General features: G+C 45.1%; 1 protein-coding gene across 2 annotated transcripts in view; it reads left to right on the top strand.

The window, feature by feature from the left end:
- The first annotated feature begins 290 nt into the window (after positions 1–290).
- The window catches only part of LOC147684077 (dehydrogenase/reductase SDR family member 4-like), a 152,838-nt gene continuing 137,992 nt past the window's right edge, over positions 291–15,136 (top strand). For both annotated transcript variants that reach the window (XM_086944945.1, XM_086944944.1), the window contains exons 1-2: positions 291–481; positions 12,594–12,773. In XM_086944945.1, coding sequence (XP_086801071.1) covers positions 12,598–12,773 — 176 coding nt within the window. In that variant the 5' untranslated portion in view covers positions 291–481; positions 12,594–12,597. The remainder of the gene's footprint in view (positions 482–12,593; positions 12,774–15,136) is intronic.

Genomic DNA, 15,136 nt, shown 5'->3' with positions numbered 1-15,136 from the left:
TCATCAACAGCCTGTGAATGACATTTACAAACTTGCCTGACCGCCTACAGTTAGTGTTCTTACTCTTTAAGAGTCGGAGTCCAAATGGATGGTTGAAAAGTCACGACATCATCCTTGGGGTGGGACAGAGGGCTCCTGGACCAGTTGGACTAGTCCGTGAGACAGACAAGTGCCAGCCCTCTCTAGGGGCCATGACGGGTACAGTGTTCCTGGCACCTCAGTCTCCAATCCGAATCAGCAGAGAACACACCAGGAAGCCGTCTGCAGAGGGTCACACGCTGCGACCGCTGGAGCTTAAAGTAGGCGTCAGTCTTTGCAGCTGCGACAGTCCATTCTTTCTCTTTCCCAGCTGCTGTCTCTTCCTTTCCCCAATCTGTCTCCTTCGACTCTTGCTGTCAGACGTTCCCTGGTCCCCGAGCCAACGTCTGCTGACCCGGCAAGCACCATCTGCACAGGGGCATCGCTTCCATTGGTACAGCAGGTACAGTAGCACCGAGGACAAGAGGCCTGATTATTGCTGCATTTCCCAATTCACAGAGCGGCCAGGAATGCCATGTTATACCTTGTACTAGGTCCCATGACAAACGAGTTACACCAATGCATGTGCGGAGCTGGCAAGTTTCGAGCATTCATTTGCGTCATTTTTAGGTTTGAACTCTGCCAATGTGAGGTTTTTTGGGGGGTTCTTTTATATAGCGCGAACTCGACCCGAAGGTATTGGAGCGCTTTACATGAGCGCCAGTTACATTATACAAGGACACATTCATTTTTGGTAGGCGCGGGGAGATTAACTGATTTGTCCAGAATCACAGGATGTTGAGCCGACGCCGAGACTGGAGCGTCGTTCTCCAGCTCCATAATCGGCAGCTCTGGCTGTTAGGCCACAGTAGGCCACTCATGATGTGAGGTTAGGGGGTACTGTACTTACCACGGGACAGAAAGCATCCTCCCTACTTCCCATTATTAAGCCTGTGGGTGAGGCACGAAATGGCCAATGCCAATCAACCCTTAGTACCTATCTGAAATATCCGTACATGTCAGCTGGCCAGTGAGACATCCCTTCTTTGGATGAATATGCAAAATAAGGGAAGAGTGACATGTCTAAAACGGCAGCTTAAGAGCCTTTCTCGGCAGAAAAAGAGTTTCTTGATGAATATTAATTCCAGGGTCTTTGAAAACGGACTTAAGTGCCGCTGAGAGAGCCAGCGATGAACAAATTAAAATTACATATAACTACATCACTATTGTTTGAGGATGGGATTATAAATACCGTTTGTGTTTTATTTATTTATGCATTTTTATATAGCAGGAACACTACCTGAAGGTAACAGAGTGCCTTACATTAGACACATGATGTTACATGGATAGTTACAGAGGGTTCGAGGTCGTGAGTGCCAAATTCTGGTTGCGTGTCGCCAGGAGCCCTTTCTTTTTAAATAGCCGGGGAAGGGAGGGTGGTGGGGGCTTAAGAAGCATGCTTCAGAGTGTTATAATGGTCTAGAATCTTTTTCTATCTTGAAATAAAAAATGTGCTAATTGCGCAGAAATGTATTTACCACCCATTTTACCAATTGTTGTCTTGATGGTTATCTCATTGTTTAGTGCACTATGCCTTCTTCATCTCCATCTAGTGCCTTTTGTGCTGGCACCATATGCCTGGTCACTCTCTGCGAGCCCTTTCAGAGTCACTCTACCCTCTTCACATTGTTCTGAACTGTCTAACTCTTTTGTCCTTCCTTTGACTGTGCTCAAGGAACTCTGCCTAACTCTTCACGCCTACAGACACCTCTTTGCTCCACTGGCCATCTCTGCTCGACTATATTTTAGTGACTTCCTCTTCCCTTTGTCCTTTCCACACCACCCCACCGCACTCCTCTCTCCCCCCCCATCCTTTTTGATCAGATACCTCTCCCTATCTACCCCTCTGCCTGTTCATTCCATCCAATCTGTTTCTCAATAGCTTCCAGGTAGTGACACCCTACCTCAGCAGTTTGCACCCTTTTGGCTTGTAGGGACCCCCCCCCCCCACTGAATCATTAATTGTAATGGGAATGTTTGAACTTTTCAAAATGTGATATTATTTTCAAAAGATGAAGTGATATTCTATACTCAAGCTTACCACGTTGTCTTTTTTGTGTGTAATGCATGCTCTCTTTTTGTCCAAGCATACCAGTGCTTTTGTTTACTCTACTTGCACTACATCCACAAATCATGCGAAGCATACTAACTCAATTGTTAGCCTTCAATTTCAAAATCCTTCACATTTACAAAGGGTTTTAATATTTTTAATTTTGCACTTGTCTTTTCGATGTATATTAAGTTACTAATCTTCTATTATGTAAGTTTGTAAGCTGTCGCAGACCCCCTGAGTGGGTTTTGGGGACCCTAGAGTGTCCATAGACCACAGGTTAAGAAACACTGGCCTATCTCCCCAGCCCCATCTGCCACCTTTCAGTAATCAATACACACTACCTGCCTGATTCCTGCTCTTCACTGACCCCAGCCTCACCCACAACGCTCACAGCGGCACTCTACCATCCTCAGTCTTCCTATCTGCCTGCCTTTTGTCTTCTGCCCCTCCCGTGTCTGCCAGCTTCACTGATTCCTGTTTCCCTCTACCCCTGCCCCTCTGTATTGTACCCTTGATACTCTCCCTGCATCCTCCATTTGACAACATGAGGGAGGCTAGGGGGGCATGGGCAATGAGATGCTAAAAATAAAGCAATATGATGCGACAAGCCCTAACTGCATCACAGTGTTTTTTTTCTGGGTGGGTGTGTGGGTGGGGCAAAATAGACAACGGGAGGGTGGGGGTTGTCTGGGAAGTCAAAAGAAGCAAAATGGAAAATGTAAGGGTGGGGTTGAGAGTGGAAAAGCCACACGAACAATGAGGGGTGGGGTGGAAGGAAAGAAGCAACACAGACAACGCAGTGGAGTATGAGGGAGGAAGCAACCAGGGCAAAAGGGGTGGGAGGGGAAGAAGAAGCATGGGCAATTGGGATTGCAAAGGGAAGAAACAACATGGCCAATAGGAGTGGGGGAAGAAGCAACAAAGACAACAGATGCGTAGGAAGAGAAGAAGCATATAGACAATGGAGAAGTTGGGGGAAGGAGAGGAAGATCAATGAAGAGAAAGTGGGAGGGAGGAGGGAGGGAGGAGAAGAAGCAACAAGAATGACAGGAGAAGACGAAAGAAAAATTGTACTTCCATCACAGTGCAAGCAGCAGAAGGACACAAATCAAGATAAAGCAAATAGTACTTGGTCCATGCTCCAGACGAAAGAAGAGGAAGAGAAGCCGGCATACACTGGCCAATTAGGAAGCTCCAAATAAGAGTGCCAATGAAACCAACGAATGGTAAGCCCATGGGCAGGATCCAATTCCCTTGTAGTAAACAATTTCTCTTGCTTGGGAAGGAACATGGCGGCCGCAAGCTAAACGGCCGCGGCTGCGCTCATCTCTTTGATTGCTGAATGACGGTCTGAGGCTCTGGCGGTGGATTTTCCTTTTCCTTCCTTTTCGCCCTGATGTCCTGTTTGTTCCTTTCTGCCTGGAGGTTTGGGGGGCTATGCGAGTGCACGCGGGGGGTTGCAGTGCTGGCGAGGGAGCCGGCTCTCTCTGAAGAGTGCGGCAGACGCGAGTGCACTGACTGGAGGTGGGAGGAGGCTGCGCGGCTTCGGAGAGGTGGTTCTGTGTAAGGCGGAGGTGGGTGGGGAGAGAATTCCAGGTTTTGGACGCTAAGTAGGAGAAGGATCTTCCCCCCATGGTGGATGTATGGATGCGCGGAATTGCGACGAGGGCTTGATTGGACGATCGTAGTTGGTGGGTGGGGGTGTAAAAGGACAGGCGCGTGTTGAGGCATTCGGGTCCTAGGTCATAGAGGGCTTTGTGTGCGTGGGTGAGGAGACAGAACGTTATTCTCTTGTTGACGGGGAGCCAGTGGAGGTCTTTCAGGTGACCGGAAATGAGTCTGGCTGAGGCATTTTGGATGCGTTGGAGTTTTTTCTGTAGTTTGGCTGTGGTTCCGGCGTAAAGGGTATTTCCGTAATCCAGTCGGCTTGTGACCAGTGCATGGGTGACTGTCTTTCTTGTTTCGGTGGGGAGCCAACGGAAGATTTTTTTGAGCATGCGTAGGATGTTGAAGCATGATGATGAGACGGTGTTGACTTGTCTGGTCATCGAGAGGGAGGAGTCCAGGATGAAGCCCAGGTTACGTGCGTGGTCCGTAGGTATGGGTGCGGTTCCCAGGGCCGGAGGCCACCATGAGTCGTCCCAGGCAGAAGGGGATGAACCTAGGATGAGGACTTCAGTTTTGTCCGAGTTCAGTTTTAAACGGCTGTTCTTCATCCACTCGGCTACTTCTTTCATTCCTTCGCGTAAGTTGGTTTTGGCGGTGTTTGGGTCTTTGGTGAGGGAGAGGATTAGCTGGGTGTCGTCTGCGTAGGAGATGATGTTGAGGTTGTGTTGGCGCGCAATGGATGCGAGGGGACTCATGTACACGTTGAAGAGGGTGAGACTGAGTGATGATCCTTGTGGTACGCCGCAGATGACTTCGGAGGCCTCTGATCTGAAAGGGGGGAGGCAGACTCTCTGGGTTCTTCCGGCGAGGAACGAGATGATCCAGTCCAATGCTTTTCCTTGTATTCCGACGTTGCTGAGGCGTTGTATGAGGGTGCTATGACAGACTGTGTCGAAGGCTGCGCAGAGGTCAAGTAGGATGAGGGCAACTGTTTCTCCGTTGTCCAGTAGAGTTCGAATGTCGTCTGTTGCTGAGATGAGGGTGGTTTCGGTGCTGTGTTTGGCTCGGAAGCCGGACTGTGAGGGGTCGAGATATTTGTTGGATTCGAGGAAGGCGGCGAGTTGTCTGTTGACGGCTTTTTCGATGACTTTGGCAGGGAATGGGAGGAGCGCGATGGGGCGGTAGTTCTTAAGTTCAGTGGGGTCTGCTGTGGGTTTCTTCAGAAGGGCGCTGAGTTCAGCATGTTTCCAGCTTTCCGGGAAGGTAGCGGAGTTGAGGGAGCAGTTGATGACTTCTTGGAGATGGGGTGCGATAATGGAGTCTGCTTTGTTGAAAATGTGGTGGGGACATGGGTCGGTTGGTGATCCTGAGTGGATGGAGTTCATCAGGCGGATGGTGTCTTCAGTGGTGATTGGGTTCCAGGCGCAAAGGTTGTAAGAGAGGGGTTTTGGTTCGGAGGTGGGTGGAGTGGACTGGTCTCCGGACTGGTTTTCAAAGCTGTTATGTATGTCGGCCATTTTGTTGTGGAAGAATGAGGCGAGGGAGTCGCAGAGTTCTTGGGAGGGAGTGATGTCGTTGGTGCCGGCGTTGGGATTGGTAAATTCTTTGACGATGTTGAATAGTTCCTTGCTGTTGTGGGCGTTGTTGTCAAGTCGATCCTTGAATGCTGATTTCTTGGTGGATCGGATCAGTTGGTGGTGTTTGCGGGTGGCGTTCTTGAAGGTGGCCAGGTTGTCAGTGGTTGGGTTTTTTCTCCAGGCTTTCTCGAGGGTGCGACAGAACTTCTTGGATTTCTTAAGGTCATCGTTGAACCAGGGTGCTTTTTTTGCTACCTTGCTTTATTTGATGGTTTTTCAAGGGCGCTAGTGCGTCGGAGCTGTGGGTGATCCATTGTGTGAGGTTGGTGGCTGCTTGGTTTGGGTCCGATGATTTGACAGGAGGGTTTTGGTGAAGCAATGTGAAGAGCTGGTGGGTGGTAATTTTGTTCCAGTTTCTTCGGGGAATTGGTTGTGGGTGGTTGTGGGTCGTGGTCTTTTTGTAGTTGAAGTGAACACAGCTGTGGTCCATCCAATGGAGAGCTGTGGTGTGATTGAAGGAGATGTGCTTGCTGGAGGTGAAGATTGGGTCGAGCGTGTGACCGGCATAGTGGGTGGAGGTATCAACAAGTTGTTCGAGTCCGAGGTTGGCCAGGTTGTCCAGAAGGGTGGTGGTGTTGCTGTCGTTTTTCTTTTCCAGGTGGAAGTTGAGGTCTCCCAGTAGAATGTAGTCCTCGGAGGGGAGGGCGTGTGGGCTGATGAAGTCAGTGATGTCTTCGCTGAATTGTGTGCGGGGTCCTGCTGGCCTGTAGATGAGGGTGCCTCTGAGTGTGGTCTTGGGGTCGGTGTGGATCTGGAAGTGAAGGTGTTCGGCAGTAGTGAGGTTATCGTCGGAACTGGTCGTGATGCGGATGGTATTCTTATGGACGATGGCGATGCCTCCTCCTGTTTGGTTGGTGCGGTCCTTTCGGATGATCTTTTAGCCGTCCGGGATGGCTATGGCGATGTCGGGAGCTGATGAGGCGTTCATCCAGGTTTCTGTAAGGAAGGCGACGTCCGGCGATGTGGTGTCGAGTAGGTTCCAAAGGTCAATGGCGTGTCTGTGGACCGAGCGGGTGTTGAGCAGGATGCATTTCAGGTGGTTAGTGTCGGAGCTCTGTTTGGAGTTTGTGGATTTGGTGTGGGTCCTGATGCAGTCGAACTTGCAGGAGTGGCAGGTGAAGGGTCCATGGGTGTGTCCTGGGGTGGCTTGGTAGCAGTTTGGTGGTCGGCCGGGGTTAAGGGCTGAGAGGGTTGTGGCGTCGTACGTTATGCGGGCGGAGTGGGTATTGCGGGGGCCAGGGGGTCCGGCGCTGGGCGCGGTCCAGGCGCGGATGGGCATAGACAGGCTTACCTTTGGCGCACCTTCGGCGCGCATGGGGCACTTCCGCTGCGCGTGACTGCTGCTCGCAAAAGCATCTGTCATAAGTGGATAGTGGAGGGGGTGGGGCGAGGGAGGAGCAGCTGGGAGGCGGGAGCGGGGTGGAGAGCCGGGCAGGGAAGGCACAACAGCAAACAACAAAATGGCAGCAAGCCAAAAGCCACACAGGACGAGACCCCAACAATCGGTATTAAAAGGAAAGCGTCACCGGCACAATCAGGCACAAATAAATCAATCAGCTAAAGGCAGCAATGCACAATCGATTAATAATTAAAGCACAGCTCAGCAGGCAGTATAGCGCTACGATTCAAATACAGTCAGGCACAAATAAGGCACAAATAGTTGCAGGGGCAATGCGAGCAATGGGCAGCTGATTTTAAAGGCAAAGAGCACTAAGCCAGAACTGACCACACTAAAAACAATATTTGCGAGATCATTATAAACAACGGATATAAAGAATTGCCTGCTCTCCCTTCTCTCAGACTTATATAAAGAGAACTTACGTCCCTCAAAACATCAAATACGGACATGGCTGAGCACCAAATCTCTATCTTCCCTCACACAAGCAGGTAAAGATCTCCTGCACTCTTTGATTTCTTTGGAAGAGATAAAAACTCAAATCAGGGTATCCAAAAATAAGAAAACATCTGGTCTGGATGCCCTCCCAAATGAGGTATATAAACATCTGGCCGACGAGGTTACCCCAGTCTTGGGAACTCTATTTCAGTCAATCTATAATTCAACAGGGAAAATCCCCAGTTCATGGAGAGAAGCAACTATCGTCTTAATACCCAAAGCCGGGAAGGACCCCCTGAGAGCAGTCTCCTATCGTCCGATCTCCCTGCTAAATTCCGACTATAAAATCTTCATGGGTATATTAGCAGGGAGACTAGCCAAATTGGCCAAGTTGGCCCCAGGATTGGTCAACTCCGACCAAAAGGGATTCATTAACGGAAATTATATACAGGAGCAAATGCAGGTTCTTAAATGTAATATTGATCTTGCCACAGTAGGAGCAGAACCCTTGGCGGTGATCGCTTTAGATGCCGCCAAGGCATTCAGTAGGGTTTGCTGGTCTCATCTTTGGGAGGTACTAGAAGCAATGGGCTTTGGGCTCGTGTTTATTCACACCTTAAGAGAAATGCTACCAGGGAGCCTCAGCAAAAATCCTGATTAACGGGTCGCTCACTCCTAGCTTTGAGAATCAGAGGGCAACAAGGCAAGGGTGTCCCCTATCTCCCTTGTTGTTTGACCTATATATAGAGCCGTTGGCCCAGGCTACAAGGCTAGATTAACAAATTCTCCCTATCAAATCTCAGTAGCATTCATCAAAAATAGCACTATATGCTGATGATATCATTCTTTATACTAGCAACCCAGTAGTAACTATTCCAAGGGTTGAGACCCTCCTAGGGGAGTTTGGATTAATTTCTGGTTATCTGGCAAACTCCTCCAAGATGGAGGTAATGTGCTGGAATATTGAGCAGTGGAGGGGACAGGCCAGTACGGAATTTAAATATCTAGGCATCACCATAGTTAGAGAACTGGATAAGATTGCTCCTTTGAACTTGGGAAAAGTCACAAAGGAATTAGACCGTCTGTTTGCAAGATGGAAGAATCTCCCCCTAACTATATTCGGTAAGGTAAATCTGGTCAAGATGACTATCCTCCCCAAGCTGACCTATATTTTTAATGCCGTCCCCCTGACATTCCCCCAGCAGGGTATTATGAAAATACAGAGTAAGATCAGGAGTTTTGTATGGGGTGACAAAAGAGTGAGATTGTCATGGAAGAAACTGAGGCGGCGGTTGGTCAAGGGCGGGCTAGCTGTTCCAGGCCTCAGCTGGTATTTGGTAGCATATTCAATTTAAAGCCACCCGGATGCTCCTGGCAAACCCAGCGGCTTCAGCGTGGGGGGCACTGCTTTGTGAGCTGGTCAAGAACGAAGGGGGCGATAGCACAGAAGGGTTTGTCTATAAATATGGGTCATCGATTTTTTTTTTAAAGTATGTTTGAAGGTCCTAAAAAACGCATTAGCAACCTAGGTCAAAGTAAGGAACAGGTGCGGAATAGGTTACTATTCGGACCATGCCCCTGTCTGGGACTCCCCGGGGGCCCCTCTTTGTCTTAAATACGGATTGACTGTACCTATTAGGAGAGCTGGAGTTTCTATTTGGTCAGATCTGGGGGACGTAAATGGTATCCACCCGTGGGAGGTATTAAGAGCTAGGATAGGCCCTGGTATATCCAAATTTAAGTTTTTACAATTAAAATCCTGGTTCGAGGTGGAGAGTGGGGGGGTTAGGGGAGATTGGGACACAGAGCTTCTTTTTTTATCACCACAATTGTTGAGGAAAGAAGTTTCTATTTGGTATAGAAAATTGGTTGAAGCAGATGATAAGAATATTCCAACACAGTCTTCTGCATGGAATCAATCTCCCTTTGAGTCTACAATAGGGGATCTTTTAGAACCTTCTTTAACACTTCTTTATAAATTCACAAAATTAGCTAGTTTAAAGAAGAATATTTTTTTTGTTACCAATAGAGTATACTATACCCCAGCTAAAATCACAAAATTTTCCTCGACCCCGAGCCGAAATGTTCCTTATGCATGGCCCCCAAAGCTAATGACCTCCATGTTTTTTTTTGAGTGCCCGGTGTTGGGATTGTTTTGGAAAGGGGTTGGGAATTTTCTGTCCAGGATTTTTGACTTGAACATTGTGGTAAATGGGTCTTTAGTTTTTTTTGCCGACAATTGTATTTCAACAAAGGACCTGGCATTGAGGGATAAAGGACTACTACTATGTCTTATCTTGCTGGCACACAGAGAAATCTGTGTGAAGTGGAAAGACCCAAGCCCCCCAAGAACGGAGGACTGGCTCAAATCGGCATTTGCAATGGCCCGCCTCAACCTAGCTGGCTCCAGCAGTGCCCGGATTAATCTCTGGCTACCTCTCATCAACATGGGCCAGGATTTAAGACTGTTTAGGTAATCAACAGTGAAGGTACCCGGTCCTATGATGATACCTTAACTCCAGTTTAAGGAGTTGGTCGGGATACCTAAGCAAGTGCAGTTGGCCGGAGGGAGCCCAGAGCCACAATAACGGCTGTAATACTCTGCAATATGCTTATAGGTGAGATGAAGCCAAACAAAAAAAAAAACAATTTCTCTTGCAAGTTACAGTGGATGTGCTAGTGCATAAGCTTTCATAGGAGAGATCTGAAACAATTCTAGTAATTCCCTGAGACAAACCACTAAACATCCTAAAAGGTAGTTTCCCAATGAACATTAAGTTCAAACATAAATGGGTGCAGATTGTGCAGCGCTTCAAGTTCAACAATGTGGTACATATGCTTTAACAAAATTCAATCATTTCAGAATAAACAAAGTATTGGTACAAGTTGCGGCAGTAGAGTTATACACAAAAAGACACCAAGTAAATGGTGGTGTCATTGTATAATGTGTGTGATTTGGTAGCTCATTACCCAGCTAGTTAGAGTAGACATTTCAACACTATGACAAGTAATTTGTGTGTCATCATGAAGACAATTAGAATATTGGGAGCATCTGTGATGAAAAAACTGACAAAGTCAGAGAAAACACAAAAAGGGGTCAGTTATATTCAACAGTAGTGAGAAGGAGAGCCGGACAACTCAAGTAGGAAATTCTAGATCTTATAACGAAGACAGTCCCTAGGGACAAGGAGTTAATAATATTCTGCAAAAATACATAGACTGACTACTGGACCTGAGAAGAGTAATAAAGATATGGCCATGTGTATGTGCCTGCTGCGAAACAGATAGGCGAGGCCTGCCACTTTGAAGAGAAATTCCAAATTTGATATAAGAGAAGAATGAAAGGGACTAAGCATTTAAAAATAATTATGTGTACAACACTTACCTACTCTTGACTTTCAATGATGCATGAAGACAGTTGTAAGGCTGGGCTGTATGAGCCTAAACATTATATAGAGGGGGTCTTTGACAGGGGGGAAGGTGAATGGATAGGACAGAGCTGAGTGCTACCAGATCATTGGAATGAGTAGAGTGCTGTTGGTTGGGATGAACTACTCTGGGTGAAAGAGAAGGGGCTGAAGAAGCATATCCATAACACCTGTAGGGAGAACCGTGCTCAATAAAGCTATGACGTGTGATGAGTTACACTGCTAGACATAGTGGAAGGAATTTCTTGCCTTCCACGAGAGCTGCAGGGATCGAGGAGGCGGTTTGCTGCAGTGTTGCATGGATGTGTTTCTCTTTACTGTACATGTTTAATGTTGTAAGTACTGTGCACACACTTGGGTGGACTGGTGTGTCCTAGAGGTTAGAGGAATAAACAACATGAACAGCCCCAGATATGATGTTTGGTGTTGATTCAGAACGTTGATTGCCCTCTAATCTCAGGGCCTCATTTACTACAAAAGGACGCAGCCGAGCGCCTTAAGCCATTTTGCTGCGCCGAGGGGCATAATTTTAAAAGCAAATGGGTACATTTGAATTAACAACCATACCACCTATCCGTATGGTTTGCCCTGCGATGGAGCACAATCGGCTGCCATGGGCCATTGCAGGCGCCTTTGCTTCCTGTTGCAAGCATGCCTGCGTTGCGGGGATGATTGTTTTTGTGCAGGAATGGACACATTCCTGCACAAAAAAAATCATTGATGGCATTTTCCTCTTTTTATATTTATAAGTAACAAGGACCCCCTGAATATATGAATACAGTAATTCCTAGGTCAGGGAAACACAATTTATGAAATATAACAACCTAGGTAATTCAATACTTGAAACTCATGGGAAAGTGACAAAGGAGAAAAGATTACTAAATATATCCAAAAGATCATCAGTGACATGAATTTTATTAACAAAAAAAGGGATAAAAACCATTAAAAAAGTTGATTCTCAGATTTTTTTTAACAAAAAAACTTCACAAATTAATCAAACCAACATTACATGAAATTACAACACAATTAAAAAATCACAATTAAAATTGAGAAAATAGTATAAAAAGAAAAGGATAGAGGTAGCATAAAGATTTTCCTCTTTTTATGCGTGCTGCATTAGTCATAGAAAAAGGAAAAACTAGGAGAAATAAAAGTAGTTCTAATTGTTGCGTCACTATAGGATTCTGACCATTCTCAGCTTCACAAAACACTGTAAATGTAGGAATGTGTCAGGTTCCATGGATGTTGTGTGGGAACCCCCACAGCAACACCCATGGAACGCCCCTTTTACACAGAGTAATGCGTGAGAGGGGTCCATATTTAAAAGTCCATGAAAAGTCACGCAGGGGGACTTTACGTGACCTAGTAAATATGAGCTGCCCACTGCGCCACCGGTGCGCTATAAAAGGTGAAGCACTGGCTGCTCAATGGGACTTGCAAATGAGGCCCCAGTATTTTGGTTCATATAGGATTCCCCTTATGTAACTAACTAACACTACTGCTAATGGCCTCTTTCCAAGTGATTTGGGTCTTTAAATGGTGCAATGGATTACTCGTTTTGCCAGTGAAATATTGAGGTGAAGAAATAGGAGATTATTGTCTTTTCTATGATGGGTTCCCTTTGGACCATTTACTTATTCCATAAAAAAGATTCCGCCTAACTGCCCTGTTCCACAGAGGGAGGTTAGGTGCATCTACTTTTGTTGCAGGTAAGGCACCAAGTAAATTATTGAGGAGTTTTTAAACTGAGAAAAGAGGGGGCTACGCATTTCTTACGTTTTTTATCTATTGAAAATTTATAGTATAAACACATTTATATATAGTTATCAAAACAACTGAACTACCCGTTACAGACATTAGAATAATACATGAGATAATCTAGTGTGCTGCTAAGTATAACTATAACATATATATTAAACATTCCCTTAATCAATTTTTGTATTTTCATTCTACAGTAAGATGGTGTCTATCATGGGAGCAAGAAGCAGATTCAGTTCTTTTATCACATCTCTTGGAATTCATCGACAGTCAGCGCTGATGAATCTTCGCTCCCTACTGAGGCTAAACAGCAGCACAGTAGTGTGGAGCGCTGTGCATGGTGGGAAAGTGGCGGTTATGACTGCTTCAACCGATGGGTAAAAAACCTTTAACAAATCTAATAATTCTTGGTGAGCTTGTAGATTTATTGATTATACAAATAGCCGTCAACATCGTTTTGCGGGTTCTTTCTTTGACTTTTTTTCTGTAGCCAGTTGTTCTCAATCTATGTGTAGAAATTTGAGAGAGACCCCTTGAACACCAAGCGAATGGGGTACTTTAACAGTATGAAAAAAGATATCCCTAGTGAACCTACGCAAGACAACAAATTGTACTTAATGTAATTAAAGGACCCAAATAGAGGATCGCTCGACTCATTCACTGACTAATCACCTCAACAACAGTCTTGTCGTGTATCATTTATTAGTATAAAAATATATTTGTACAAATACAATTAATTCATTAAAAAGCACTCATTTGAGAGCTAATCCTATAAAAACACTCATAAAAATACACTTGAACAATATATGAAATACAAACTATAAAAACACAAATTTCAAATAGGGCAGTACATTCAATTGGCATTGATAGGACTCAAAGATAAAAGGAAAAAAGATGAAAAGGAAGGATGAAAGCAGAAAAAGGAGAGACATACAAATGACATAAAACTTGTCAATGAGCGTTGCATGTTATGAGGTTACATTAACACCAAATCCTGACAATCTATAATTATTGTTCTGCAAAATTGGTGTTTATTTCCCTTAATCGTGCAGTAGAGCGTCGACGCGTTTCGATGGTCTTATTGATTGGTTACCATCTTTATCAAGACTATTTTAATTAGTCTCTCCCACTAATTTCGGCACTGGATGGTTGCCCTTGCTGTCACAGAACTCCTGCGGATAAACATATTGCCGTCAGTGTCTTACTTGTCATACATTTAAAAGCAGACAGCTTTTCTAGTTTTTGACAATTCTCATCTCAGAACATGTCTATAATGGTCATGGTGCTCAATATCATCACATTTCTCATCTCTATATTTAAACCAGTTTTTTTGGACCAGTGAACTTACAATTTTACAGAACCATATATCCACAGTTACAGAGAGTGAAAGATCTACCTTTCTACTATACACAGAATGAGATATTTTTCACAATTTAACGAGGTTCACAGTCTGATGTACATATTAAATTCCGCCCTTCTTATGTACTTCGCTGTTTTGCCCATTCGGGCAGGATTGTATAAAAAACTATGCTGTTGCTTTATTAATTTTCTAATATCGTTCTGTACCCTCACTGCAACATCGCAATGTTATTATTCTGTATAAATTTATTTTACCTTTCACATGTTACTGGGTCTTATATATATATTCAGCTTAAGTGGTCGGATGTTCTTTCCCCAAGTCATACTCTAAAAAAATGAATACACTGGCATTAGCTCTGTACGTTTAGTCACTCTACTCTCCAAATGTCCCTAGTTAGCTGCATGCTAGTATTACCGTTATAGGTTCTGTTCCTGATCCTGATTTTATTTGTCCTAGGTTCAAAAAATCCCTTTCACTCGTTTTTCATAGGCTCATCCCTGTTGGGTTTTCTGCATTTGAAGATACAAAAGTATGGGCCAGTTTAGTATTACCCATTATTACAGCTGTTTATCACGTTTTCATGGCATTTTGGTATTTTATAATTTACCTTGGATTTATCTTCAGCTTTATTGAGGGGTCAAGTGCTACACTGTTCCCTTTGCGTTTTTCCGTGGGACTTTCCAGTGCGCCAGTCTGTTGGTTTGATTATGTAGAAGAGGGATATATTGTTTATTATTGTTACCTTTATTTTTTTGTTATTATAAATTTGAACCCCTTCATTCCCCTACTTACAGATTAAAAGTCTGTTTTTCCTCTTACGGGGTGGGTATCTTTTCGCTGGCCGTTTCTATAAAAAAAAAAACAGATAGAACTGTTTGTTAATTTTATGTTAGAGTTGCAGGTCGGGGTTCCCTAACTAACTCTGTTAGCCGTCCGCTTGGTAAGAGCTCTTACCTGAGAAAGGCAGAATCTTCGTCTCCCACACCCCTCGTCCTTCACGATCAGTCGGTATCTCTCGCTGCCCGCCGGTCGTCTCACGTCCAATTAAACGAAGAGACCGTTACCCGTTTCTCGTTGTTTTTAAATATCGCGTTCTATTTTGCGATTGGGCAAGGCTCACTGGTTTCAGGTGAGCGCTAAAAGGTGCTTGATTCTGGGAGGCGAGATTTCCTCCTTTGTTTACTTCCGCTTTTACTATGAGTTCCAAGCCTCGTTTTCGTAAGCGGCCATCTTGGATATTCTCGCATGGAATGGGACGCGGTATTTGTTCCATTCACTGCTAACATTCTTGTTATTCCCATTCTCTTGCTTCATACTCTGGTTTATAGTCGCCTAATATCGTTATTCTCATCATTATCATATATCTACTAATACAACAAC

Source organism: Lissotriton vulgaris, chromosome 11, assembly GCF_964263255.1.
Source record: "Lissotriton vulgaris chromosome 11, aLisVul1.2, whole genome shotgun sequence".
NCBI classification, from domain to species: domain Eukaryota; kingdom Metazoa; phylum Chordata; class Amphibia; order Caudata; family Salamandridae; genus Lissotriton; species Lissotriton vulgaris.
Note: the sequence above shows the minus strand (reverse complement) of the source record. Positions and strands in the feature narration are given on the sequence as shown.